Genomic DNA, 22,620 nt, shown 5'->3' on the forward strand with positions numbered 1-22,620 from the left:
CATCCTTGTGTTTCCTCCCAGGAGTGACGGAAAAGAGCAATTATCAAAATGTAGACGTGAATGAAGTCTGTAAGTCCAATTCAGCGCAGTAAATCGTAGTTAAAGTCTCCAGTTGGCTATTTTGTTTACAATGAAAATAATATGCCTTCAGAACATAAAGCATAGAATAGCACAGCACAGGAAATAACTGGGGTGGCACAGTGGTAAAGTTGCTGCCTTACAGTGCCAGAGACCCAGGTTTGATCCAGATTACCAGGGCTGTCTTTACAAAAATTATAAATTGTCCCTAGTGTGTAGGATAGGATTAGTGTTCGGGGATTGCTAAGTCAGCGCGGACTTGGTAGGTCGAAGGGCCTGTTTCTGCACTGTATCTTTAGTTTTTAGTTTAAACAAGCCCTTCAGCCCACAATGTCCATGCTGAACATTAATGCAAGTTAAAGCAAGTTTTCCTCAAACCCGTTTTGAATCATCGCTATCCTTGAAGACATGGGTTACGTGGGGATTGCATCACACTGGAGTTCAGGTTATGACTTGCACCATTACGGCTTGGGCCTGAATCAAATCCCTACCTGTTCTCTGCCCAGACACAACCCAAGCTCAGCTCAGCCTCCAGCGGATCCAACTAGGCCAGGCCCCAACTGATCCCAAGGCAGCATCACAGTCGCCTGAGCTGCCATCTTGTATCTTTTGTGAAGTTGGTTGATACAGCTGTCAAGAGTGTTTAAATGTCATATGTACTAGTGACAGAACAATGAAATTCTTACTTGCTGCAGCTTTGCAGGCACTTTAACGCAACAACACACAAATATATAGACTTTAGACTTAAGACTTAGAGGTGCAGCGTGGAAATAGGCATTTGGGCAAACCGAGTCTGTGCCAACCAGTGATCATCTCGTACAGTAGCATTATCTTACACTCTAGGGGACAATTTACAATTTTACCAAAGCCAGTTTACCGACAAACCTGTACGTCTTTGGAATGTGGGAGGAAACCAGAGCACCCGGAGAAAAGCCACGCAGTCACAAGGGGAGTGCAAACTCCATACAGACAGCACCCGTTGTCAGGATTGAATCTGGGTCTCTGGCGCTGTAATAATCAATAATACAATGAATTTATAATCCGTAATAATAAGCTAACCAGACAATAATGATGCAGAACTGAAGTCCGTAGTACACCTAAGCCCAAACCCAAGTCCAAAACAGACCAGAGTTGGTGAGGTATCCAGTTCCTTGTCGATAGGAACCCTTAGAATAACCCTGCTCCTTGTTATGTGACAGCAGAGTGCCTTTCTCAGTGAGGCTTCAAGAATGTCTGGCTTTGGAAAAACTGGCGAGAGAATTTATTGGAAAATATTTGTTTTTAGTTCTGATGGGAGAGCTGCTAGCTTTGCACAAATGGAACTTCATCTCGTGCCGTGTCTGCCTGCTACTCTGCGAGTAATTCAAGCTTCCTCAATGACATCCTTCATCTCCGTAGGTAAATGAGTGGAAATATCAAATGCATTGATTGCTAAAGTTAGTGCACCCAGCCCCACGAATGCTGGATTTCCATAATGTGTGTGGAGTAGATACGTAACCACTGCTAAAAAGGGCAGGAATAAGCTTGGTATCTGGCAGAAATTTTAATTTAAGTTTATTATTGACACATGTGCTGAGGTACAGTGAAAACCTTTGTTTTGAATGTTGTCCACTCAGATAATGTATTACTCTACATCTATACTATCTCATCAAACTCAACTAAATAGGTAGAGCAAAGGGTACAGAGTGCAGAATATACAGTGTCCAATATAATGTTTGGGACAAAGACCCATCATTTATTTATTTGCCTCTGTACTCCACAATTTGAGATTTGCAATAGAAAAAAAATCATATGTGGTTAAAGTGCACATTGTCAGATTTTAATTAGGGCCATTTTTACACATTTTGGTTTCACCATGTAATTACAGCAGTGTTTAGGCATTGTCCTCTTCCCCCCCCCCATTTCTTTGCCCCAAACATTATGGAGGGCACTGAGTTCTCAGCATTGTAGCGCACAAGTTCCAGAGGCACAGTCCAATGTTCGCAATGGGGAGAAGGTGAGTAAGATAGGGTACTGTGTGATTCACCTCTACCCCATAATATCAGGCGACTGAATCATCTTACCACAACCAGAGAGCAGTCCTGTACTACTATCTACCTCCTTGGTGATTCTCGAACTATCCTCGATTGGACTTTGCTGGCTTTACCTTGCACTAAATCTTGTTCCTTTATCATGTATCTATACACTGTAAATGGCTCGATTGTAATCATGTATTGTCTTTCCACTGACAGGATAGCACGCATCAAAAGCTGTTCACTGTACCTCGGTCTGTACACATAACAATAAACTAAACTGTAAACTGTCACAGGCAGTAGGGACACTCCATCATCTCCTTTCACTGGAGCCATGAAACTAGAAATCTAGATCACTTTCCACTAAAAATAAACGTGCTTTCTTGCTTCTGCCCAAGCTGAGTCGGATCAGCCTTTGTATCCAAATAAACATTACAAATTCCTTGCATTACCTAACAAGGTGTATACTGCCATTAATATTCCTCCATTATACACACAGAATCAGGTAAGAGGCAATCTCACTGAGACTTTGCTGAGCTTGCTTTGATCTGGGATTTAAACCTTTTTAATGTTAATGTAATGAATATAATTTCTAACCTGTCCAAATCCCATGTAATGCACAGGCAGGTGAATACTTGATAGAATGGTTCAGTCTGTGTGTCTAAAGCTCAACAAAATTATTTTCAAGTGAACCCCTGAGAGGATTGCTCAGTACGTGTAGACACAGGGAACTGCAAATGCTAGAATCTTGTGTTGGACACAAAGTACTGGAGTAATTCAGCGGGTCAGGCAGATCTCTGGTGGACATGGATAGGTGACGTTGGAGTCAGGACCATTCTTCAGTCTGAGGGACACAGAAGGGTCCCCACCTGAAATGCCACCTACCTATCCATGTCCTCCAGAGATGCTGCCTGACCCACTGAGTTACTCCAGCTCTTTGAGTTCTGGCTCAGTAAGTGTGTCTTACTCTCAGCAAAATTATTTTCAAGTCTCTTAAAGTGTTTGCATTAGGAAAACGTTGCCATCTGGAAAGCTGATCCTGAATGTCCCATATTCCATTCTGCATGTTATGCAAAGCCTGTACATCGTTTCAATGGAGCAGTTTACTTGCCAATTCACAGTTATACTAGCTATTAAAATGGGACTTAATAACCTATTTTCATTTAGAAATGATTGTGAAGTAGCTGTGACGCATGGTAATAATGACACATGGCTAGAACTGACAAAGGTAATTAATTAGGCTATTATGCATTCCACAATGATAATTGCTTTGCTGGAAAGGCACCAGCCTTGAAAAGCCCAAGTGTATGAATGCAATCCATCACCCAGAGTGTTTTCAGCACAGCTGTGTTTTTTCACCTTGACTCATTGTGCAGCATATTAGCAACACAAAAATTAATGATACATCAATAAATAATATCTATTACTTGGCATGTTGCAAGCTGTTGGAGGATTTAATGGTTATTAAAGCTGTTTAATAGTAATGGCATTTCTTCTCCGCTCCTCCTTAAAATGGGTTGTTTGACACGGAATGTGTCTCTGACTCTGGGAAGTGGAACATGTGTAATTTTCTGGAATTGGTGAATGTGACGGGGAAAGGGCGCGCTCCAGCGGAGGCGGCCGTAAGGCAACTTACCCCCCCCCCCCCACCCCCCGGCTCTGTGGCTGGTGGAGTGCTGCATCGTCCTCGCTGCTGCAAAGGCACAAGGCAGTTTGGTGAGGCTGGTCTGTGATTTACAAGTGACCTCTCACTATTGTCTGATGACAGGGACTTGATGCTTCTCGGAGAGTTTGTGTTTGACTGGAGAGAATCCTTCAGCTGCCAGGAATGTCAAGGTTAGAAGTCAGTAATTTAGCTGATAATTGCATAATCACCAGTTGTAGTAATTATAATTCATGATTACATAATTACTAATTACAGTTGTGCCAATCTAAGTGGCTGGGATTTTCAATAGATCCACTTCTTTTTTCATTTAGTGGCAGAGCTGATGGTTTAAGAGGTCTGCCAGAAACAGAGTGCCCAGCAGCAGTGTTCCACTGCTAGTTCACCATTAATTTGGAAGATTTGTTTTCCTGTTTAAAGTGGAATAACCCTCTTGATGTTGAACATTTGGATAGTCTATTTGAAGGTGGAGGTGGTTAGGAATATAAATGATCTCTCTCACCCCTCACCAGCTTAGATTTAACATGGAATTATTGAAAATCAAATATCATGGGGCAATCAATTCAAACGCTAGTGGTATTTCAATGAGACCATGTTTGCACAAACTTTAAATGTGGGTGGTGTTCTGTTAGTTTAGTTTAGTCTATTGTTACAGGGACAGTGAAAAGCTTTTGTTGCGTGTTAACCAGTCAGCAGCAAGAGCTATTGAATGAATCCAGGAACCTCAAGTTACCTAGAGTTTCTTAAAGGGCCTGTCCCACCATGCGAGTTCACCCAAGAGCTCTCCCGAGTTAAAAAAAAAATCAAACTCATGGTATTCTACGAACTCCTAGGACCTTCCACGAGCTCCTATGAGCTCCTACGCGTAAAAAGTAAAGACTTTTTTCATCACGAGTATTTTTTTTACTCGTGCAGTTTTTTTCTACCCTGTGAAAAATGTCCACGAGTAAAAATATACTCGGGATGAAAAAAATTGTTACTTTTTACTCGTAGGAGCTCGTGAACATACTTGTGGAAGGTCGTAGGAGTTCGTAGAATACCACGAGTTTGATTTTTAAGTTTAACTCGGGAGAGCTCTTGGGTGAACTCGCATCGTGGGACAGGCCCTTAAGTATAGAAACAAGAAGGGTCTCGACCTGAAACGTCACCTATCCACGATCTCCAGAGATGCTGCCTGACCCACTGAGTTACTTCAGCACTTTTTTTTACTGGAACTGAAATCGATGCAAATTGTAGTGAGAAAATGTGAAGTGAAATGTCTCCAACTTCGAACTTGAATCTTTGATACATTCAGTGCATTAAGGATGTTGGGCGCAGGGATTCATAAATTAAGAATCATTGTGCCCAGGGTCCTTGTTCCTGTTCTAATGGAAATGGATCTCAATGCAAAGAGAGTTAGAGTTGAAAGCGGAACAAGTCATCTAGTCCTTTCCCATTTCCTTCCTGACCTTTCTGTCCTGGCCTCCACCGTTGTCAGAGTGAGGCCACAAATAAACTGAGGAACACTACCTCTGACTGGGTAGCTCTTAACTCAACAACATGAAAATTGAATACTCCAATTTCAAGTAATACTCACTCCCGTGCCCTCCAACTCCATCCCACCCCAGTGTGGATATATTTATCCTGCTATCCCCTACCCCTCCCAGTCCCCTGCTCCTTTCCCTTCCTTTCTGAGTCTCCCATTTAATTTTCATTGCCTCTCTTTCCCTCCCACATGCCTCCTTCTACCCATAGCCCTCCCTATGATTTCACACTTCACTCCTCCTTATCTGAAACCCTTTGTCTCCTTTCCACCTCTAGCCTTTGTTGCTTACTCTGCCCATCAATAGCCCTCTCACCTTTATCCACCTGTCAATTGTGCAGGAAGGAACTGCAGATGCTGGTTTACACCAAAGATAGATAGAAAATGCTGGAGCAACTCAGCGGGACAGGCAGCATCTCTGGAGAGCAGGAATGGGTGCTGTTTGTCTGAAGAAGGGTCTCTACCCAGAGCGTCACCCATTTTGTGTCCACCTATCTCTTGCCAAGCTTTGTCCTGCACCTACACTTCTTTTCCATCTTTCTCCACCCCAATACAATCAATCTGAAGGAGGTCTGGAACAAATGTTGCCCTTCTATTCCTGCCACAGATGCTGCCTGACCCACTGAGTTCCTCCACTACTTTGGGATTTGAACAATGCATCCAGTTCTGCCCTGACATTCAACAAGATCATTGTCGTGGCTCCACTTTGCTACCTGTTCCTATGACCTTGAACCCCTACCCTCCCAAAATAGTCAAATGTCTGTCTTCTCCGCCTTTGGACATATTCAATGATTCAACCTCCACACCTCACAGGAAGGGGAATTCTAAAAATCAGCATCCGTCCTCAAAAATTCCTTTCCATTCTCGATTTTAAACACCTGATTCTATATTTCTGAAACCATACCTTTGGAGTGGCACAATGATGCAAAGCCAAAACTGTACGATCTGTTACATGGTTCAGCAGTTACCTGGTTACCTGAACAACATAGGAAGGCACAGCACAGGAACAGGCCCTTCAGCCCACAATGTTCATGCTGAACATAATGCCAAGCTAAACTAATCCCCTGGGCCTATACGCGATTCATACGTCTCCAGTGATAGATACAAAATGTTGAAGTAACTCAGCGGGTCAGGCAGCATTTCCGGAGAGAAGGAAAAGATGACATTTCGGGTCAAGACTCTTCTTCAGACTGAAAGTCAGGTGAGAGGGAGTCTAGCGATATGGATGGGTAAGGTGTGAAAACTTCAGATCAAAGCAGATACCCCTCTATCCCCTGAATATCCATGTGCCTATTTGAAAGCCTCTTAGAAACATAGAAAATAGGTGCAGGAGTAGGCCATTCGGCCCTTCGAGTCTGCACCGCCATTCAATATGATCATGGCTGATCATCCAACTAAGTATCCTGTACCTGCCTTCTCTCCATACCCCCTGACACCTTTAGCCACAAGGGCCACATCTAACTCCCTCTTAAATATAGCCAATGAACTGGCCTCAACTACCTTCTGTGGCAGAGAATTCCAGAGATTCACCACTCTCTGTGTGAAAAAAGTTTTCCTCATCTCGGTCCTAAAAAATTTCCCCCTTATCCTTAAACTGTGACCCCTTGTTCTGGACTTCCCCAACATCGGGAATAATCTTCCTGCATCTAGCCTGTGTAACCCCTTAAGAATTTTGTAAGTTTCTATAAGATCCCCCCCTCAATCTTCTAAATTCTAGCGAGTACAAGCCGAGTCTATCCAGTCTTTCTTCATATGAAAGTCCTGACATCCCAGGAATCAGTCTGGTGTACCTTCTCTGTACTCCCTCTATGGCAAGAATGTCTTAAATGCTAAACATTAGATTCTCGTGTTTCCATTCATGTTTTAAGAGAAAAATAAATGCTGCACTAATTTGTGTACCAAGTTACATTGCAGCATTGTGCATTGTAGTGGTGCAGAATGATGTCCACCTCCATTTACATATTATTCCACAATCTTGCTCTCTTAACACAAAACTAATAGAATCTAATTGAACACCAAGCATGATCTCTCACTGATAAAATAACACAGTGGTCTGAAGAATACGTTGGCTGAATCTCCAGCCAATATCTTGTTCATCATTTAAACTCGCCTCGTGAAAAGGAATTCAACTAAAGTTCTTGTATACCTGCCACCCTCTGAGTGAAAAAGTTGCGCCTCAAGTTCTTATTACTTTGGCCAGAAATTATTCTTTGCATCTCTGTAATTTTATATTGTACATTTTCACACCACCACATAAATGATTTTCTGCAATTGTTTTGGGGGGAACAAAATACATGCACGAGCAGGTTACATTTTGAGAAGTAGTTTAAGACCAAAAACAATGATTCAGAGTTTTATTGGAGCATATTTTTCAAATGGTTTGCTTTCTCTTGCCATACCTGCCAAAGGATATTCAGTCTTTAATGGCAGGAAACATAGCCAGTGTATTCTGCAGGAAACAATGTTATTTTATCAGTGAAGTCACACCGTGTGTCACACGGAGGGGCGGCGGTAGAGTTACTGTAGAGTTGCTGGGTGACGTCTGTACGAAGTTTGTATGTCTCCTCGTGACCGCGTGGGTTTTTCTCCGATATCTTCGGTTTCCTCCCACACTCCAAAGACAATTTACGGGTAAATTGGCTTGGTATAAGTGTAAATTGTCCCTAGTATCTGTAAGATAGTGTTAATGTGCGGGGATTGCACGTAGGTGCAGACTCAATGGGCTGAAGGGCCCGTTTCCCTGCTGTATCTTGAAACTAAACTAGTGGTCCTCAGATTAGATTCCATTAGTTTTATGTTAAGAGAAGCAAGATGTAGCACTAATGCTTTATTTTGTGTAAATACCAAGTAAACTGCAATTAATTGCAAGAAATTTAATTTTGTGTTTAAAATTCAGGCTGTGATCTTGGTTTTTGTAGCTGTGCTTGTCATTTGGTGGCAGCCACGTGGGTTTGATGGGATGAGGCGGTCCATTGGAAAGTTCCCCAAACTGGCATGCGAACAGCCAGTTAAGGTGGCCAGAGAACTGTGAGCTATGGACTCAATCAACACATTTATATGTGAAGAAGGGTGGAAATAACAGTAAAGGCAGCTGCGGAATATATCCAAAGGAAGTATATCAAATTAGAGTGTTACAGAATCTGTTGAAGAAATTGGCAGCTTTTCTTGAAAAAGAAACGTTAAACTTTAGTCATTAAATTGACTCATGACGAAGGCATCGCATACAGGTATTTGAAGTCATCTTTGGCTGCAGTACTTGTGGACCCTGGTCTTTTTTAGGGAAAATAATTAAAGTTTGACTTTTATTTCTGAATTTCTGAATCTTTGAACAAAAGCTGAGTTGGTCTCTGAGCATTGGGGACGGCACAGTGGTAGAGTTGCAGCCTTACAGTGGATTTCAGCTCCTTTGTGATAACTGGGTTTACTACCGAGACCAGCTGATGTTGGTAGTCAGCAGATCGACCTTCTAAAGCTGAATCTATCAGTGGGTTGAAGTCAACAAGTACAAGGTTTGCAGGAACTGCAGAAGTTGGTTTATACTGAAGATAGACACAAAATGCTGGAATAACTCAGCGAGTCAGGCAGCATCTTTGGAAAAAAGGAATTGTTGCCCTTTTGGGTCGGAGTCCTTCTTCAGACTGCGACAGTCATAATGCAAGGTTAACCTCAATGGCTTAACGCAGGGTTAACCTGGATGGTTTTGGGCAGTTTGTTCATGAGGCTCAGATCTTTCCTTAGATTTTGTAAAGTTTGACCTTTGCTGTCCCCTGGTGTGAAAGGCTTGAGAGCCTATGGCAGCTTCGATGAGGATGAGGAGACTTGAAGCTGGCAATCTCGTGGAAATGGCTTGACACGAGAATTATTTAAGGGTGCAAATGAGTTTTGATAATTTTTTACTGAAGGACCCAAAGTGCTTGCAACATATTCCAACACTTGCTCTTCTTTGGGGTGGTTTATTGGCACTTTCACACTACAGAGGTATCGAGTGCAGCATCTGTCATCTGGATAAATAAAGACGATTCATACCAAGGATTCATACAGCATGAAAACAGGCCCTTCTGCCCAACTCTTCCATGCTGACCAAGATGCCCCACCTAAGCTAGTCCCATTTGGCCAATATCCCTCTAAACCTTTCTGATCAGTGTCCTTTTAAATGTTGTTATAATACCTGCCTCAATTACCTCCTCTGGCAGCCCATCTCTGTGTGAAAAAAGTTATGCCTCATGTTCTGGCCTTTTCCCTCTCATCTTAGCTTCATAACTCTTGATTATCCTTCTCTGGGTAAAAAAAAATCACTCTAACTATTCCCCTCATGATTTTATATACCTCTATAAAAGCTCGCCTCACAGCGTGCAAGGATGAAGTCTCAGCCTGCCCAACCTCTGCCTTGCTTGCACCTGGGCCACCGTTATTAATCTGCACGGCCCAACCACCTTTGTCAGACTTTTCCTGCAGCATGTACTAAGGGGGAGTGTACATGTATGCTTCTCTCAAAGTGTGAATTAAAAAAAAAAAATGTTTCTTCTAAAGTAAGTAAGGACTGAATAAGTGAGTTTACAGTCCAATTAATTATCCTACACCAGGGCTGTGAAATGAATGTCAACCCCATACATTAGATGTGTGTGGAGAACCAATGGTTTCTACTTTGGTTATCTGTAACCTCTCAAGTGAGAGTTCAGCCAATGTTTGTTTTGTTTCTGAATGAAATGAGGTGTGGTACGGGGGAGTCCTTCTGGTCTACCCCGACCATACTGACTAGACCTTGTGGTGCAATAGCATGTAATCAGGATCGCATAAGCCACACACCATCAGGAGTGCAGACCACATAAGATTGTGGTTTGTGCAGCAGATTCTGCAATAATTACTTTGGCAAAACTAGCCAAAAGTTTCATGTTGCAACCCATGAAGTCAATTAGCATGTATCCTTCACCCAAAACAGTAGCTGCACATTGGCAGTGGCAGCTCAGGCCTGGATTATTATAAGGATATGTAGTACCCTTGCGTTCATTGTTTCTCTGACTTGGCGATGTGGACATTCCTAGTTATCACTGTTTAGTTTGTTTTGGTTTGGAGATACAGCATGGAAACAGGCTCTTCGGCCCACCAAGTCCATACCGACCATCGATCACCTGTTCATGCCAGTTCTGTGTTAGCCCACTTGTTTATCCACTCTCTATTCATTAGGGTTCATTTTACAGAGGCCAGTTAACCCACAAGCCTACACGTCTTTGGGATGTGGTAGGAAACTGGAGCACTCTGAGGAGAATGTGCAAACTCCTCACAGATCCTAGGTCAGGATCGAACGCGGCTGGGTCTGTTGTGCTGTGAAATAGCAGCTCTACCAGCTGCGCCACTGTGACTGCAGAAACAACATTTCACTTGAGCCTCTATGAGGTTCAAGTGACAAATAAATTGTATTGTATTGTATTGTGCCTCATTCCATCTTTCACCAATCGTCACGGTAAGACTAATAGAAACATAGAAAAATAGGTGCAGGAGTAGACCATTCGGCCCTACGAGCCAGCATCGCCATTCAATACGATCATGGCTGATCATCTAAAATCTGTACCCCATTCCTGCTTATTCCCCCTATACCTTGATTCCTTTAGCCCTAAGAGCTAAATCTAACTCTTTTGAAAACAACTCGTACCAGGACAGCTCCCTGGCAGATCTACTTTCCAATGAGGTGCTGCAGCTCGTTCCAGGTAAAGATGGACCTGACCTGATGGTTGTGCTTTTGAGAAACTGAGGTCAAAAATCGCTCCAGTTCTCCCCTCGTTTTGATTGCTATTCGGCAGTCGCTGCACCCAGTTTTCCCGCTGGAAAACACATGCCGGCACATGTTAAGTGAGTTCTTAATTATATTCTTGCATTGAGCAGTGCCGTCAGGCAGGAAATTACCTGCTGCTCTCGGGCGTGGCTGTCTTGTGGACAGTCTCTGGTTCCCCTCCTCCCTGTTAGGGGAGAGCTCGGTCTCTGCTTGTTCAGGGAAGCTGCGGAGTGCCACGCTCTGCTACATGACACATGGGTAGATTAATGAGCTCTGATGCCCAGCCAGCTATTCCTCAGACAGCTTTCAGTCCACTGGGGTTTTCAACTGTTTGAGGAACCATGTCAAGATGCAAAACTGTTACAAAAATCCACATCTAATTGTAAAACAGAATTTCCTTTCATCCAAATTCTTTAGGACAAGATCAGTTTAAATATAGTTTTGTTTCACTTTTATTGCCACGTGTACCGTGGTACAGTTAAAAGCTTTTTTGTTGCGTGCTGTACAGTCAGCGGAAAGACTCTACATGATTACAATTAATCCATCCACATTGTATAGATACAGGATAAAGGGAATAATGTTTAGTGCAAGATCAAGTCTAGTAAAGTCCGATCAAAGATAGTTCAAAAGTCTCCAATAAGATAGATGGGAGGTCATTCGTTGAGATGACGTTTCAGTTGCCTGATAACAGCTAATAATTGATTGTTATATTACAGTTCCACCACCGATTTTCTGGCACCCCTGGATCCGTAACCTTTTTGGATTATCCGTTATGACGGACAAACAGAGCTCATGGAGTCCAACGGTACCGAACGGACCGCCTCGGCCGCCAAGAGACCGAGATACCGGCCCTGTTGCCGGCTATGGATACGGATCTGCCGGCTCTGGCTGGGCCAAAGTTCCAGAGACCCAGACGCAGGCGGCAAATTCGACTCCCCGATTGGCGCGATTGGGGGATATTTCAAGTGCACTCTCGTGATTTTGTCCGGATTAAAGGATGTTCCGGACCACCAGTTGCTGCAAAATCGGTGGTGGACCTGTATTTAGTGCAATCTTGTGTGTCGGTTAGAAATAATGTGTGTCGTAGGAAGTCCAGCTTTCATATGCAAGGATCAGAAGGAAAAGCTGCCTGACTTTTGCATTTGACATGAGAAGCCCCTGCCTGTAACCAGGTCTGGGGCTGTGCGAAATGCTGACAGAAATCAGGTTGTTGAAGACTTAGTAACTACAGAGGAAAATGTTGGAAATTGCATTGTGAACTTCTCTATCAATCCATTTGTGATTTCTTCATTGGGGTTGTCATGGAGTTATTTAATGGGCAGTTTTAAAAATGTGAAATGATCAGCAGACATTGACTCTGTGAACGAGTCACCAATCTGTGACTAACACTATTTTACTTGGAACTGTTTTGTGGAGTCCACTTAAGTCCATGCCAGTCCCCACAGATAATAATTGTGTGTTTCATTGATTTGTGTGGTCTACGCAGTTCATTATTTTGGCATACAGAAACAAAGCTTAAATTTTTAAAATCTTACTTTGGGATATAATCAATAGGATAGTTGTCTCTGGGTAACTTTAATAACCTTTGAAGGTAATGTGGGAGTTAACCCTTGCCTTCCAGCCCGATGGCCCCTCTTGTTAAACTGCACCCTCTCTTGCACTAAGTTGCTTTTGAATTTTATTGATTATTTTTAATATTCTGCAACCATAGTTAGTAAAAGTGTGCGTCCAGCTGGAAGCTTCATTGATTGCATGAAGCAGCGAGCGGCATGTACCAAGAGATCGCTTGATGCTGCACCGCTGCTTTCACTCAATTCCCAATCCTTCTACCTTCGTGCATTTGCCGTTCTGGTGCATTCTTTCATTAAGGGTCACTTTTGTCAGGACTCCCTCACTCTGTGCTCGATGACTTGGGGATTTGGTTTCGTGTAAAACCGCAAAGTCGCTCTACGATGTGTACGGCAGCTCAGACAGTTGGTGCATAAGAAAGCAAACCCATGAAATAATTTTAAGTAAGGAAACCAAAGCTGCCAGTGTTAAAAATATGCGGTAAAGTATGAAACTACTGGAGGGTTTCAGGTAATCTGTGTGAAATTACCAATGGTTGTGTTCTGCCCAGCTCCTCTTTCATCCCCTGGCCCTGCAAACCGCTGATGAGTTTAGTTTAGTTTATTTAGTTTATTGTCACGTGTATCGAGGTACAGTGAAAGACTCATTCAGTGGAAAGACTGATCGACCAATGCCACTAACGTCTGTGGTGATGAAGTGCTTTGAGAGGTTGATCATGGCGCAAATCAACTCGTACCTCAACAAAAACCTGGACCCACTGTAGTTCGCTTACCGCCACTACAGATCAACGGTGGATGCGATCTCACTGGCTCTCCACTCCGCTCTGGACCACTTGGACAACAAAAACTCATATGTCAGGCTGTTATTCATTGACTACAGCTCGGCATTTAATACCATCATATCCTATAAGCTGGTTACCGAGCTCTCAGATCTGGGTCTCCGCGCATCCCTCTGCAATTGGATCCTCGACTTCCTCATTCACAGACCACACTGTCCATATTGGTGGAAATGTGTCAGCCTCGATAACAATCAGCACGGGAGCACCTCAAGGCTGCGTGCTCAGCCCCCTGCTGTACTCGCTCTATACTCATGACTGCATAGCCTGTCATAGTGCGAACTCCGTCATCAAGGTCGCTGATGACACCGCTGTTGTGGGACGTATCACTGATGGGGACGAGTCAGAGTATAGAGGTGAGAACAACCAATTGACCAAATGGTGCCAGCACAATAACCTGGCTCTCAACACCAGCAAAACCATGGAACTGATTGTGGACTTTGGAAGGGGTAGGATGGGGATCTACAGTCCCGTTTATATCAACGGGTCGAAAGGGTCAAGAACTTCAAATTCCTGGGCGTGCATATTTCCGAAGATCTCTCCTGGTCCCAGAACACCGATGCAATTATAAAGAAGGCACATCAGCGCTTCTACTTCCTCAGAAGATTACGGAGAGTCGGTTTGTCAAGGAGGACTCTCTCTAACTTCTACAGGTACACAATAGAGAGCATGCTGACCAGTTGCATCGTGGCTTGGTTCAGCAACTTGAACGTCCAGGAGCGGAAAAGGCTGCAAAAAGTAGTAAACACTGCCCAGTCCATCATCGACTCTGGCCTCCCTACCATCGAGGGGATCTATCGCAGTCGCTGCCTCAAAAAAGTTGCCAACATCATCAAGGACCCACACCACCCTGGCCACACATCTCTCTGCTGCCTTCAGGTAGAAGGTACAGGAGCCTGGAACCTGGTACATCCAGGTTCAGGAACAGCTACTTCCCCACAGCCATCAGACTACTAAACACAACTTCAAACAAACTCTGAACTATACAGCCTATTGCACTTTATCTGTTTATTTATTTTTGTGTGTGTATATATATATATATATATATATATATATATTATGGTATATGGACACACTGATCTGTTCTGTATTTATGCCTACAATATTCTGTAAGATTGCAAGAATGTTATTGTCCTATCTGGGACAAATGACAATAAACTCACTTGACTTGACTTGACAATATGTGATTGTAATCAAGCCATCTCATGGTACAGATGCTTGAAAAAGGAATAATGTTTTGTGCAAGGTAAAGCTATTAATGTCCCATTAAAGAAAGTCCGAGCTTCACCAATGACGTAGATAGCAGTTCAGGACAGGATGAAGGGTTGTACCTGGAACGTTAAGCTGTATTTTCCCTTTGACAGATGTTAAGCTGCTGGTTTTTTCAGTAGAGTCATCCAGCATGAAAACAGGCCCTTTGGCCCACCTTGTGCATTCCATCCAAGATGCCCCATCTACGCTATCTACGCCACCTGTCCACGTTTGGCCCATATCCCGCTAAACCTTTCCTATCCATGTTCCTGTACTAGTGGCTTTTCAATGCTTTTTTGACTTTTAGCCTGGCAGATTGTAAATTGGATTAAAAGATGAGATTTTAAAGGTGTTTATGCTGTGAATGGTTAAACTGGCCTTTGCTACTTCAGGAGAAGGTAGAAAAAGTAGAACTAAATGTCCAAGAGAGACTGCAGCCACTGGAATCTTGAGGAAAAAAAACAGTGCTGGAGGAACTGAGCGCATCAGGCAGCATCTGTGCAGGGATCAATGGCGTGAGGGCGGCAGAATGGCCCAGCGGTAGAGTTGGTGCCTTACAGCGCCAGGGACACGGGTTTGATCTTGACTACAGGTGCTGTCTGTACGGAGTTTGTACGTCATCCCTGTGACCGCATGGGTTTACTCCAGGTGCTCCCACACTCCAAAGACGTACAGGTTTGTAGGTTAATTGGCTTTAGGTAAAAACATGTAAATTGTCCCTAGTGTGCAGCTGTGTTAGTGTACAGGGTGGCTGCTGGTTGATGCAGTCTCGGTGGATGAAGGGTCTGTTTCTGCACGGTATCACTAAAGTCTAAAGTAAAGAGAGTAAGAGTTAGGAAGTCATGCAGTAGGCCACGTTTGGTGTATTGCATGCAGCTCTGATTGCCCTATTACCAAATGGATGTGGAGGTTTTGGAGAGGGTGCAGAGGTGGTTTACCATGATGCTGCCTGAATTAGACAGTGTTAGCTGTAAAGAGCGTCTGAACAAACCCGGGTTATTGTCAATGAAATGTTGGAAGTTGAGGGGAGACTTGATAGAAATATATAAAATGATGTGAGGCATAGAAACATAGACATAGAATAGAAATTAGGTGCAGGAGTAGGCCATTCGGCCCTTCGAGCCTGCACCGCCTGCATGCATAGATAGGATAGACAGTCAGAACCTTTTTCCCAGGGTGGAAATGTCCCACACTGGAGGGCATAGCTTTAAGGTGAGAGGGGGAAGGTTTAAAGGAGATTTGCAGGGCAGGTGTTTTTTTTTTTTTACACAGAGACTGGTGGATGCTTGGAACACACTGCCTGCCAGAGGTTGTGCAGGATGCAGAATGCGGGAGTGTTTAAGAGGCTTTTAGACAGGCACATGCAGGCAGAGATGGAGGGTGGATGCACAATATTTTACTCATAGAGTAGGGGAATGAAGAACCAGAGGACATAGGTTTAGGGTGAGGGGGGAAAGATTTAGTAGGATCCCGAGGGACAACTTTTTTGCACGATGGGTGGTAGGTATATGGAATGAACTGCTGGAGGAAGTAGTTGAGGCAGGTATTGTCACAACATTTATAAAACATTTGGACAGATATATGGATATAATAGGTATAGAGGGATATGGGCCAAACGCAGGCAGGTGGGACTAGTATGGATGGGCATGTTGCTTGATGTGGGCAGGTTGGGCCGAGGGCCTGTTTCCGTGCTGTACGACTCTATGACTAATAACTTGATTATGACCTTAACTTGATCATGTTTGGTGCAGACATTGTGGACTGAAAGGCCTGTCTCTGTGCTGTACTGTTCAATGTTCTATGTGTTGGAATTGGTCCTGAACCTTGAGCCTAGTAGGATCAATGTTGGTGCACCCATGCAAGTGATCACCAGTACCCTGGGCGACACAGCTCACTTGCACTCAGTCTGCATGGGGTTACTACGCAGCACACACCGCTTGCAGGAGCTGAAATAATCTTTCTGAAATGCCCATTGACCCTATTCATGAGGAATCGTCCCATTTTGTTTCTAGCTGTGTTTCTACGATCTGTAAACAACTGAGCTCAAAGTTCCTTGAATTTTTCTTGGACGTTTTTCCTAAGGTTACTTTAGCCAGGCCAGGAAAATGTTGAGTTTAATGTGCGTGGAGGTACAGGGAAATGTGGCATGTGGGGCAGCAGTAGAGTTGCCACCATTGCAGCACCAGAGACCCGGGTTCAATCCTGACCAGGAGTTTGTACGTTCTTCCTGTGATCACGTGGGTTTGCTGCAGGTGCTCCGATTTCCTCTCGCACTCCAAAGACGTTCATATTTGTACGTTAATTTACTTTGGTAAAAGTGTAAAACTGGAGAAAAAAGTGTAAACACAAGTTTTCCCTATTGTGTAGGATAGTGCTAGTGCACAGGGTGACTGCTGGTCAGCGCGGACTCAGCAAATTAAAAGGCCTGTTTCCGCGCTGTATCTCTAAAGTCCATAAGCTTTTGTTAGTGTGCGATCCATTCAAAGAACAGACTATACATGAATACAATCAAACCGTCCACAGTGCACAGATGAAGGATAAAGGGTACAACGTTTTTGTGCAAAGATATTTCATTGAAGTCGGATAAAAGATAGTTCAAAGGTTTCTAATGAGGTAGGTGAGAGTTCAGGGCTGCACTCTAGCTGATGAGAGGACCCTGTGGTTGCAGGCAATGGTGAACCCACAGGGTTGCAAAGCACCTACTCTTTGGTGTCTTTCAGTTTCTCTCCTAAACTAACCTGATGGCTGATCCCCTGCTTTGACGTCACTCCGTTATTGGGCATCAGTCCGCAGCCATCGCTCCTACTTGTTTGAGCGTGTAGGTCCAAGGTCGGCATTTAATGGACCTGTCGCCAATGATGCAATATAAATCATTGTAATGATTGAAGGCATAAATCTTTACTAATTGTTCCCTTTTTTTCTCTAGGTGGTAGCACTTAGCAAAAGAAGCAAGGAGGCTGAGGCTGCCTTTCTTAATGTTTACAAGCAATTAATAGAAGCACCAGGTAAGGAGACATTTAGATATCGATCCATCTGTAATAATAGTGCTTCTCACGTGGCTGAGTGTCTGTGCAGACCAATTTTAATGCATTATTCAGTATTCAGCCCGGAATGTTAAATGGTATCATTGAAGCGCATTGGTTTGTGTGTTCTCTTCTGTGATGTTGCTGCTGTTTAATTTATTTTGGCACGATAGTCATTTAAGATTTGCAATGTGTGCGAGAGAGAAGCCGTGGTTTCCAAGAACACAAGGAGCAGGCACACCATGGAGTCCAAAGGTGAAGTTGCCGTAAGCTGCCCGCACCGCATGTTAGTGACGGATACGTAGACACAAGGAACTGCAGATGCTGTTGACAAAAATCCCCCACAAAGTGGTGGAGTAACTCTGCAGGTCAGGCAGCATCTCTGGAAGGCAGGGATTGGTGACATTTCAGGTCAGGTCCCTTCAGACCGATTCATAAGTGATTGGAGCTGAATTAGGCCTTTCTGCTCATTGAGTCTACTCTGATTGTGATGGGGGGGGGGGGGGGGGGGGGGGGGGAGAGGCTAGAATGTGGAGGTGGGGACGGGAAAAAGCATGGCGAGTGATAGGTAGATACAGATGAGCAGGGCTTTGATTGGCAGATGGGCCAATGTTCATAATTATAGGAGGAGAATTAGGCCATTCAGCCCATCAAATCTATTCCACCATTCAATTATGGCTGATCTATCCTTTCCCTCTCAACCCCATTCTCCTGCTTCCTCCCCATAACCCCTGACCCCCGTACTAATCAAGAATCTGAAGAAGGGTTTCGGCCCGAAACGTTGCCTATTTCCTTCGCTCCATTGATGCTGCTGCACCCGCTGAGTTTCTCCAGCTTTTTTGTGCACCTAAGAATCTGTCAATGTTCGCCTTAAAATATCTATTGACTCAGCCTCCACAGCCGTCTGTGGCAATGAATTTCATAGATTCACCCTCTGACTAAAGAAATGCCTCCCCATCTTTTTTCTAAAGATGCGTCCTTTTTTTCTGAGGCTATGACATCTGGTTCTAGATTCTCTCACTGGCGGAAACATCCTCTCCATATCCAGGAAGCACATTCTAAACTTATTGTTTGATGAAGCTTTAGGTTATCTGCCATGGAGTGATAAGAGGAATAGAGGGTCATTGAGCCACATAGCATGGAAACAGGCTTTTTGGCCCAAAGCATTCATCAAAGCTAGTCCCTTTTGCCTGCATTTGGCCCATGTCTTTCTAAACTTTCTTATCCATGCACCTGTCCAAGTGTCATTTAGGTTTAGTTATTGTACCTGCCTCAATACTAGCTCTACCAACTTGTTTGTGCTGACCAAGGTGCCCCATTTACACCAGTCCCACCTACCAGCGTTTGGACCATATCCCTCTAATCCTTTCCTACCATGTACCTGTTTAAATGTTGTCATTGCACCTGCTTCAATTATCTCCTCTTGTAGCTTGTTCCATATACTATGTGAAAAAGTTGCCTCTCAGTTTCCTATTAAATCTCTCCCCTCTCTCCTTAAATCTGCATGCTTTGGTTCTTGATTCCCCTACTCTGGGTAAAAAGACCGTGCAGTCAACCTATTTTTTCCCCTGGTTATTTTATACAGCTCTAAATGATCACTCCTTAGCCTCCTACCCTCTTAGGAATGAAGTCCTAGCCTACCCGATTGTTCCCTATTAGCTGGAGTCCTGGCAACATCCTTGTAAATCTGTACGAAGGAACTGCAGATGGTGGTTTAAACAGAAGATAGACACAAAAACCTGGACTAACTCAGCGGGACAGGCAGCATTCTGGAGAGAAGGATGAGTGACGTTTGTCTGAAGAAGGGTCTAAACCCGAAACGTCACCCATTCCTTCTCTCCAGAGATGCTGCCTGTCCCACTGAGTTGCATTTTGTGTCTACCTATCATTTGCCAAGCTTTGACCTTTGTGATATCTTGGCCATGTTCCCGTTGTTACTAAAGGAAGTTCTTGCTTGGGTGTAATTTATTTTGTGTCTTCAGAACAGACTTTGGTATTCTGAATGTAGAAACAAGGCATTGCAGATGCTGGTTTACACAAAATAACACAAAGTGCTGGAGTAACTCAGCGGGTTAGTCAGCATCTCCGGGGAACATGGAGTCTGAAGAAGGGTCCTGACCCGAAATGTTCTCCAGAGACCAAAGAGCAGTGCTGGACTACTATTTACCTCATTGGTGACCCTCTGACTACCCTAGATCGGACTTTGCTGGCTTTACCTTGCACTAAACGTTATTCCCTTATCATGTATCTCCACTGCAAATGGCTCGATTGTAATCATGTGTTGCCTTTTTGCTGACTAGATAGCACGCAACAAAAGCTTTTCACTGTACCTCGGTGCACGTGACAATAAACTAAACTGAACTTAACGCTGCCTGACCTGCTGAGTTACTCCAGCATTTTGTGTCCTCTTTTACCTTCATTCTTTACCTTCATCCTTCAAGAAGTCTACTGCTCTTTTTCTTCAACGTTCCAATGATACCGTTTGCATCTCCCCGCTCATCGCGGGGCGGTTAGGGACTGCAGTCGGGACGAAAATATTCCTCCCACCAGCAAGCTAAAAGTGTCCATGTTGAATAATGTGGAGGAGGAGCAGGAATCGTCAAGGGAAGAGATCAAGGCCCTCTCACTGTGTGATATCAGGAGACCGGATGCTGCTTCACAGCCTTACAACTCCTTGCAGCCTGTAATTACTCTTTGAGTCGATTCACACGCACCTGCATGAATGTCCCAACACCTCGACATGTTCACACATTTCCACTCACTGTTGCCACTTTGAAAACTCTGAGCTTTTTTGATTGAGACCAAAATCACAAATTCTGAGAGAGTGCGAGGACTGATCTTAATTTAGCAAATATATGATCACAGTGTCTGTACATATATAATTAAAGTATTAAGCCTCGATTCCTTTTAAAATTGTTCACAAAGGTGGGAGTAACTAAAACGACTCGTGAGATGTGCAAATACCATAATTAATGTCAGATTTGTGGAAAGGTGATAAGTGAATTGCTGGCTGTGAATTACTGCCTGCTTTTGTGACTGCTGGTTTCTCCATTATAAAACTGCTATGAATCATTCACTTTCTTCCCGTTTCTCTGCCAGTCACTTGAATTTGCAAGCCCTCTTACTGATATCAGAACTGAATATCTTCCCTTTGAGGTCCTCGCAAAGACTTTTGAGAAGGATTTGTCAAGTTGACAGGCGTCTGCGGCTGAAACCATCGCTGTAAATGACCCATCAACGTGAAGGATTAAAAGGCTGTGGAAACTTCACACTGGAATTTGAAACCAAAGGCATCAACACGGTTTTGTAAACTTTTGCAGCGCGGAGATGAATGAACATTGTGTTATCTTTCAGGTATTAGATGTTCCACTAGAATTAGCATCTACTACTATGCCCCCAGGAAAAGCTGGCTTTTACAATAACCAGCTGAAGGATTTCAGCTGAAAGTTTAGTCATAGAATCATCGACCCCAACAGCGTGGAAACAGGCCCTTCGGCCCAACTTGCCCACACGATCAACATGTCCCATGTGCACTAATCCCACCTGCCTGTGTTTGACCCATGTCCCTCTAAATCTGTCCTCTCCATGTACCAGTCAAAATGTTTCTCAAAATTTGAAAGTTTAGTTTAGTTTGCATTCACGTGTACTAGGGTGAAATACCTTTTGTTGTGTGCTAACCAGTCAGCGAAATGATTGCAATAGATCCGTCCACAGTGTACAGATACATGATAAAGGGAATAATGGAGTGCAGAAGTTTTTTTTAAAAATCCTTCCCCAGCTATGATGCAGGAGAAATGTTTTCATTCTATGGGATCGGCCAATTAATCTTTGCACAAGACCTCAAAGGGACAGCATTCAGTTTTGATTTCATATATTTTTAATGCAGAGGGCTCAGAATGTGGTCTCGCCACAGTGGCAGCTTTAAACAATCTCCCACATCCAACCCTCAGGCACGTTCTCTGCATCATGGTGTTCATTTTTGAAATTTGTTTGGGTGCTTTGAAGTAGAATTTTAAAGGGCTTTGATGTATACCTAGGTTACACCTCTCCTGTTTAACAGGTTTATATGGACACTTGCAACAGCAGTTTATGGTTCACAAGCAAAGTACCTGCTGGTGCAAAAAGTGTGTTTTGCCCATAATTTTTGTTTTGTCGTGGCCTTGGGATAGAGAACAGTACAGTACAGGTACAGGCCCTTTGGCCCATAATGTCCGTACCTGACTTATGCACTCTCCGGCAATTGAACAAAGTAGCATTTTTAGTAGACACAGGGAACTGCAGGTGCTTGTTAACAAAAAAGACTAAACGCTGAGATAATGCAGAGGCTCACACATCTCAGGACAAGATGGATAGGCAACGTTTCAGGTCGGGTTCCTTCTTTAGTAACAACATCAACGATTAGTTTCTGGGGCTTTGGTGAGGCCACATGTGGAGTGTTGTGTGCAATTCTCAATCTCCCAATATAGGAAGGGTGTAGAGGATTTGGAAATGGTGCAGAGGAGGTTTATCAGATTGATAAAAGGATTAAAGGATGTTGGCAACAAGGAATTTTTAGACAGTCTTAGATTGTTTTCTTTGGAATGTCAGATGTTGCCTTGTAGAAGTGAAAAAAATTAAATAGTGCATTTTTTGTCACGTATGCAACTGTACCAAGGCTGCCAACATTGGGTGGGAGTTGGGAGAGTGAAATTGCGAGAGACCAAGCTTGAAGGATCGCAGTGACCGAGGTGGGAGGGGGGTGTCCCCCCCTCCCATTGGTATGGAGGTTTTGCATTTTTCAGCTTGAAATTGTGCAATCTGGTCCATACCGTAGCGAGTCTTTTAACTTACACTTGAATGCAATATTTATGCTTTAATTTGGATTAGCTATGAATAAGGTTAGGCTAAATTACATTCC

The 22,620-nt window shown here is 43.7% G+C and overlaps 1 protein-coding gene across 9 annotated transcripts in view; it reads left to right on the plus strand.

The window, feature by feature from the left end:
* Positions 1–22,620, plus strand: part of cux2b (cut-like homeobox 2b) — a 285,814-nt gene that overhangs the window by 163,479 nt on the left and 99,715 nt on the right. For all 9 annotated transcript variants that reach the window (XM_055655802.1, XM_055655796.1, XM_055655795.1 and 6 more), the window contains exon 4: positions 17,627–17,705. In XM_055655802.1, coding sequence (XP_055511777.1) covers positions 17,627–17,705 — 79 coding nt within the window. The remainder of the gene's footprint in view (positions 1–17,626; positions 17,706–22,620) is intronic.

This window comes from Leucoraja erinacea, chromosome 25 (genome assembly GCF_028641065.1).
Source record: "Leucoraja erinacea ecotype New England chromosome 25, Leri_hhj_1, whole genome shotgun sequence".
In the NCBI taxonomy this organism is placed as follows: domain Eukaryota; kingdom Metazoa; phylum Chordata; class Chondrichthyes; order Rajiformes; family Rajidae; genus Leucoraja; species Leucoraja erinaceus.